This window comes from Arachis hypogaea, chromosome 3, assembly GCF_003086295.3.
Source record: "Arachis hypogaea cultivar Tifrunner chromosome 3, arahy.Tifrunner.gnm2.J5K5, whole genome shotgun sequence".
In the NCBI taxonomy this organism is placed as follows: domain Eukaryota; kingdom Viridiplantae; phylum Streptophyta; class Magnoliopsida; order Fabales; family Fabaceae; genus Arachis; species Arachis hypogaea.
The window spans coordinates 140,967,394-140,974,771 of record NC_092038.1 but is presented as its reverse complement, the minus strand read 5'-3'; the positions used below and the strand labels follow the sequence as shown (position 1 = coordinate 140,974,771).

At 28.1% G+C, this 7,378-nt stretch overlaps 1 protein-coding gene across 1 annotated transcript; it reads left to right on the top strand.

The window, feature by feature from the left end:
* The first annotated feature begins 3,862 nt into the window (after window positions 1-3,862).
* LOC112734725 (probable xyloglucan endotransglucosylase/hydrolase protein 28) lies at window positions 3,863-7,178 on the top strand. Its single transcript, XM_025784168.2, has 4 exons — window positions 3,863-4,998; window positions 5,101-5,201; window positions 5,763-5,971; window positions 6,385-7,178. The coding sequence occupies exons 1-4, from the start codon at window positions 4,809-4,811 to the stop codon at window positions 6,887-6,889; spliced, it is 1,005 nt and encodes a 334-aa protein (XP_025639953.1). The 5' UTR covers window positions 3,863-4,808; the 3' UTR covers window positions 6,890-7,178.
* Window positions 7,179-7,378: the final 200 nt, after the last annotated feature.

Sequence of the window (7,378 nt, the reverse complement as noted above, 5' to 3'; positions counted from 1 at the left end):
GTGTGCAGGCACACGAGGGTATTAATGTCTTTCAATACTTGGAAGGTGATATACCAAAAATATGATCGGAAGTTTATATCAAGGAGCGATAAAGACGTCTAAAAATTTTTTTTTAAAGATAATTTTTAGTAATTAAAATTTAACATATATAATCAATTAAATCATATTATTTTTATCAAAATTAGGTTAGACAAATTGATTTAATCGAAAAAATAGTGAATCAAATCTTAAATTAGTCTAAATTAATATTATTTTTTTTTATAAAAAATGACTACAATACCCTTATTATATATATATATTAATTTTAAAAATTCTAAATCCTAACTCTATGATAAAAAAAATAAAGGGCCAAAATTTAGAATTCTCAAAACTAATATATATAATAGAAGTATTTTAATTATTTTCTATAATAGGATATTGTAGTCATTTTTTATAAAAAATAATATTAATTTAGACCAGTTCAAGATTTGATTCACCATTTTTCGGTCAAATTAATTTCTCTAGCCTAATTTTGACAAAAATAACACGATTTAATCGATTATATGTGTTAAATTTTAATTATTAAAAAATATCTTTATAAAAAGACGTTTTCAACGTCTTTATCTGAGTGGCTCCCTTATATCAATAGAACAAAAAATTTTATTTATAAAAAGTATTTAATTTTTGTCTACCACAATATAAACTAATTTTATACAAATATTCAATTGTGTATTGTTATATTATTAAAATTAATTATTGAAAATAATTTTTAATTTAAAAAAATTTAAATATATAAATTTAATTAAATAATTATATAAAAAATTATATTATTTGTACATTGAAAGTAAATACTTTTCACAAATATTATTCACAATAAATCATATTAGGGAAAAAGTTATTTATTTTTTTATTAATACCAGATAAATTGATCATTTACATACATCAAAGATAATTTCATTATTTAATTAATTTTATTAGTGTAGTGTTTTCATAAATGGTTTTAACATATCACACATAATCTGAAAAAACGCCAAACAATTCATATTTAAGTAGTATATAAACAAGAAGAACAAGGTTTTGATGTTCCCCGCTCTTTGTGTAGATTTTATTCTATTTAGTAAACATTTGTTTTACATAGAAATTAGAAATTTAAAACATTCGTTATAGAGAGAAATAAACATGTATGACTTTTAAAAATAAATAATAACTTAAGTGTTATTAAAAGGAATAAAATTAGTCATTTACTATTAAAAAAGGTCTACTTAAAAAAAAAAACAAAATCTTTTTTACAAGTCATATATATTTAACTTTTATAATAAATGTTTAATTTTTTGTATATAATATACAAAAAGAAGTTGTTTATTTCAGACTCAAGTAAGTTAAAAAAGTCCAATCCAAAGATTGGTCTTCACCACCTACTCGACTTCTTTTAAAAGATGTTGGGCTCGACATAGACTCCTCTCAAAAGAGGTCGGGCTCGAGGTGAGCTGACACATAATATTTATTCAAATAAGTAACTGTTTGCAAAATCTCTTAACTCAATTCTAGGAGTATTATCCCAACAACTCTAAAATTAAGGGACTATTATCCATCCCAAAAGTAGAACTACTCCAACAGCGATTATTGGATCACCATTATATATACCCTGACACCCGTATCTCTAAGTTCTTTAAATCTGCTGATTCTTTGCTCCCCATTTTCCAAACGCATAACTCGAATGGTAGTTCTCGAAAGTCTTTTCATTAACGTTTGGGCCAATCTTTAAAAATAAATTACTAGAATTAGAATTATATCTATGCAAAAATATAGAGATTACAACTTCTAATATAGTGTAACTTCCCCGTTTAACTTTATACGTATTTACTTGCCTTTGAAATATAGTAAAAACTAAAATGATGGAATTTTATTAAAGGGGTTATCCTTTTCTGTACAAAAGTTGCTAGAATATGATTACCCATCTCGGCCTTGATCATTCTTCTTTATATTTTTCTCTTATGGATTGGTTACTTCTCTGGCGTCCTCTGCTTTTATTTGTCATTCGTGCTTTTGTTATTATGGGTTTTTTAACACTTTATCCCTAGTCTTCAGAGTTTTGTTTTTAATCCTTTTATTGAATTTCCTTTTAAACCATTACAGGCCAATGTCCACCGCAAGTAATAATGGTCTCTCTTCTTTATTTTAATTTAAAATTTCACGCTACAAAGATATTTGATGATTTCATAAAGTACCACAATTAAAATTTGTAGGAAATATGAGGCTAAAAAATTTTGATATGGAAATAAAATGAGTGATATACTTTAACATGGTAATTTTTTATATTTTTTAAAATTGTAAGAGTACACAAATCGGACTTTTCGATTTGTGTTTAAAAAGTTGAAAAAAATTCAGAGTACACAAATCGGACCATCCAATTTGTGTTAAAAAATTTAAAAAAATTCAGAGTACACAACTCGGACCATGCGTATTCTTTGGTCATGAAATTTTGCTTCACAAATCGCATGGTCCGATTTGCAGTTGATGGAATTTGAAATCTGAAACGTAAAATTCGGATCCTCCGTTTTTTTTGTTATGAATAATTTTTTTTTACATTTTGAAAGACACAACTCGAAGAGGATGCAAACTATAAGTGACGGAGAATCTGTAGAGAGCAGACCAATAAATTTGCATTAGTCTAAATTAAGTTGAGTTGTTGTAAACTTGTAATGGAAAAAGATATTAATGTTAAAATGGATATTAATATTTTCATTTTGATAAATATATAACAAGTATATTAAAAACTTAAATTTGTATTTTTTTTGTAAAAAGAAAATTAATTAGTAATATTAAGTGTGTGTTTAAATTAAAGTTTACAAACGAGATTTTATATAAAATTAATTTTATAAATTTAATTTTGATAAAAAGTGAGTTGGTATTAACGTGATTTATGATTTATGTTTGGTAATTTTGTACTAAAATGGATTATAGTAAAATGAAAAATGGATTATAGTAAAATGAATGTTTTTTTTTTTTTTTTTTGTCTAAAATGAATGTTGTTTGGATTACATCATCTAAAATTGTATTTAGACAAAAATTACTAAAAAAGACATAAATTTATATCATTCAAATCTATATTATTTTAACATTCTTTGACTATAATTACTTTTAAAAAGAATTTAAATTTATGTGTTGAAATTTAGTACTCTTTTAATTATAATTTGTTAGTACTCTTCTTTAGTACTCTTTTTGTATTTAATTAATTATATCTTTCTAATAAAATTTATATTATAAAAATTAATAATAATAAATAAAATATATATTAATTTAAGAACACATAATATAAAATATACAAAGTCAAATAAAAAAATAAAATTCTATAAAAAAATACGTATTAATAAAAATAATTAAAAAAAAAATATATGAATAATAAATACTAAAAATTCTATTAAAAAATATTACATAAGTAAACATAAAAAAATTTTAAACAAAAATATTCATATTATTAATAAAAAAATAAATAAATAATTGATAAAAATTAAAATTTAACCAAGAGTACTAATAATAATATTAAAAAATATATTTATTTATAAAGTATAATCATAAAAAAATTTAAGAATTCTAATGATTATTTTTTATATTTTTTATTGTAGATGATATTGAATAGTAAAATTGATAAAATGTCAATTAATTTTTTAATTTATAAAGTGAACGTAAAAACTAAACGTAAAAGTTATAATTTGTTGCTACTGCTGAATGAGAGTTCAAATTTAGAACCATATTTACATTTAGAAAAAAAAAAAATAGCCAAACAAAAATGACGACATTTAAAAAAATGAACATATTTTTGGTACTTCCAATATCTTTATCAAATATACCCTAAATAAATTCATATATAGTTACGTGTAATGACTTTAATTTTCTTGCAAGAACATTTTAAAATTGATTTAGGAGATAGGAATGGACGAATCGGCGAGGAGGTGGAGGAAAACAGAACGAATACGTTGCAATAAGAAACAGAGCCGCGTGTTTATTAAGCCTTTGTCATCACTCAAGACTCTTCCTCCATCTACATGTATTTAATTTAATTAATTTTATATTAGTACGTTTCTTAATTGTCGGATTTTCAATCTAATAGAGTCTACTTTAACTGAGAAATAAATAAATAAAATGTTGAGACATGTTCTAAAAACATTTGAGACATATCTCTAATTATTTTGAAGCACTTCAAATACTATAATTTTTTCACAATAACAAATATTCCAAATTCTTCAAAGGTATTTAAGAATAGCAATTTTAGGGATCAATAGTTTTTGATAAATTTAATCATTATTTATTTCAAAAAATATGAATATAAATTATATTAATTTATATGTATAAATTTTAATAAATATAAATAATTGTTAATTAAGTATTAATTTAAAATAATAATATTTACTGGAATACGAAAGATTGTTAATTTAAGAAAAGAAAAAAAATAGAAGTCAAAATTATACACTCAAGTAAGATTTATAAAAGATTAGCTACTGATCTATGGACTCAACTGTTCCTTAAATAGTAATTAGCAAAACTCAAAGAAGAATAATAAATAATAAAGTTGTGTAAGATTTGAAGAGAGGTAAGGAAGTATCTCCAATAAAAAGAGGATGGTTTGGGAGTGTCTTCCTCTCAAACAAACAAAACCCCTTTTCGGCTCTCTCTATCGTTTCTAGCTGTAGACACATATTCCAAACCCCTTCTTTCACTCTCTCTCTCTCTTCTTCTTCTTCTTCATCACCGTTCTTTCTTCTATCACCACTATTACTTCTTATATAATCTTCTACACACTCTGAACAACAACGCAAAAAAGAAGAAGGATGGGATTGGGAGGAGGGTTGGTCACGTTCTTTTTGTGTCTACTATTTTTTGCTGCGCCTTCTGCTTCATCAACAAACTTATTGCCTATCATACCCTTCGATGAAGGATACGCACCCTTGTTTGGGGATAACAACTTGGTCATTCACAGGGATGGCAAAACCGTCCATCTTTCACTCGATGAGAGAACAGGTTCTTCTTTCTCTCAAATCTTTAAATGAACTGTTCCTTCTTCTTCTTCTTTCCTTTGATTTTCTTAACAGGCCAAAGTCTTCATCTTTTCGGGTTTTGTAGGTTCTGGATTCGTGTCTCATGATCTTTACCTCCATGGATATTTCAGTGCTTCCATTAAGCTACCTGCTGACTACACCGCTGGGGTTGTGGTTGCCTTTTATGTGAGTAATCGCTGCCTCTAACTCCTCGTTAATTCAAGGTTCTATCTTTCTCTTTCTATTTTTGAAAAAAAAAAAAAAAAACACTTATTTTTTTCGTCCTGTTAATTTTACCCGTTTTATCCTATTCTAGAAACTTAATAATCCATCATCGGTAAAGGGAGGATTTGGTCTTCTTTTTTTCATTTCTTCTCTGGTTCATTACATGATATGTAACGCTATGAACATGATCCAAACAGCACTCAGGAGTTCACTCATAGGATCCATGAAGCGTGCTTGCAGAATTTTTTTTTCCAATGATGTAATGTATAGTAGTACATCAAGATAACTTTCAAGTATCAACTTCATTTTCATTTTCTTCAACCTCAACGTCATCCCTAGATACTAATAAAGATTTAGAATTTTTCAAACCAAGTTCAAATTTTATTTATTTTTACTTGAATGGAGTTGAATTGCTTGTTTGAATGTTGAACCGATGATGTCAGTGTTTCTACCTATCTATTTTAACTTATCTGAAAGAAAGGAATAAAAAGGTTGATTTATTTCATAATATTATCTGTGTAGATGTCAAATGGTGACATGTTCCAGAACAACCATGATGAAATAGACTTTGAGTTCTTGGGGAATATAAGAGGCAAAGACTGGAGGATTCAGACCAATGTTTATGGCAATGGAAGTACAAGCATTGGCAGGGAGGAAAGATATGGCCTCTGGTTCGATCCTGCTGAGGATTTCCATCAGTACAGTATTCTCTGGACTGATTCTCAGATCATGTAAGCATATCTATATATCTGATTCCCTACCATACCATATTTGGTTCTTTTTGGTATTTTATATACTACACAAACACAACTACTTGTTTTCAAGTAGTGTCTTGATGGTTTCTGTTGTTGGATTGACCGGGTTTTGTTCAAACATGTCTTTATTTTTTTGGTCGTGTTTACGAAATCCCCTGTTTTGTTTAATCAAAACATGGTTTAAGCAAATATCACTAATAATTTTATCCGAATATTGCTTAAATTGCATGTATCCTTGGTTGGCTACTAATGTTTTTTTTCCTTAGTGATGGTGGTTTCTTTGTGAGATATATCAGAATCATAATGGATTTTGTGCTTTTTCAAGCATGTTTCTAGTTTTGGCTAATGTTTACTTGTTCTCTGATTATGCGTTCCTATTCCTTGTGCAGATTTTATGTAGATAATGTTCCTATTAGGGAAATTAAGCGGACGGAATCTATGGGAGGTGACTTCCCTTCCAAGCCTATGACTCTGTACGCGACAATATGGGACGCATCTGATTGGGCAACCAATGGAGGCAAATACAGAGTGAATTACAAGTATGCACCCTATGTCGCCGAGTTCTCTGATCTTGTCTTGCACGGTTGTGCGGTCGATCCCATTGAACATGAAGCCAAGTGTGACAATGCTCAAACTTCCAAAGCAGTTCCTACTGGTGTCACACCAGCACAAAGAATCAAGATGGAGAACTTCAGGAAGAAGCACATGACATACTCTTACTGTTACGACAAAGTCAGATACAAAGTCCCTCCAACAGAGTGTCTCATTAATCCCCAAGAAGCTGAGAGGCTGAGAAAATTCGACCCCGTGACATTCGGGGGTGGCCGGCGCCGCCACGGAAAGCGACATTATCGCAGCAGAGGGAGCCAGGCAGAAGAAGCTGCTGCATTTTGAGGGAGGATTCCACATGGTGATAACATTTTCATTGATTCAGTTTGATTACCTGGGTTGATTTTTTTTTCTTTTTCTTTTTGGTGTATAGAGAGAGAAAGAGAGGCATAGAGTTCCGAATATGATAGTTTTGATATGGTTCTTGTTGGTGGGGTATGTGTATAGTTTCATACCTTTAGGTTCCCAGGTACTGTCATTCATGTCTCTTATGCTTTACAAATTGATATATCTGTTGATTTCTCTGTATTTAGACCATACTTGAGGGTTTCAATAAATTATTTATTTAGCATCAGTTATTTATTTATTTATTCAGTATTAGGTATGAATCTTTTCTTTCAACACTGCTAATCAAATCAAATATATATAAAGAACTAGTGCTGTATTGACCCTCAAATTGTAGTAGTAATTTTTGTCCCATGATGATACAGTGTTATAGTATATGGGGTTATATTTGTCACCTTATGGAGATTAAATATGGTACATCTTTGTAAT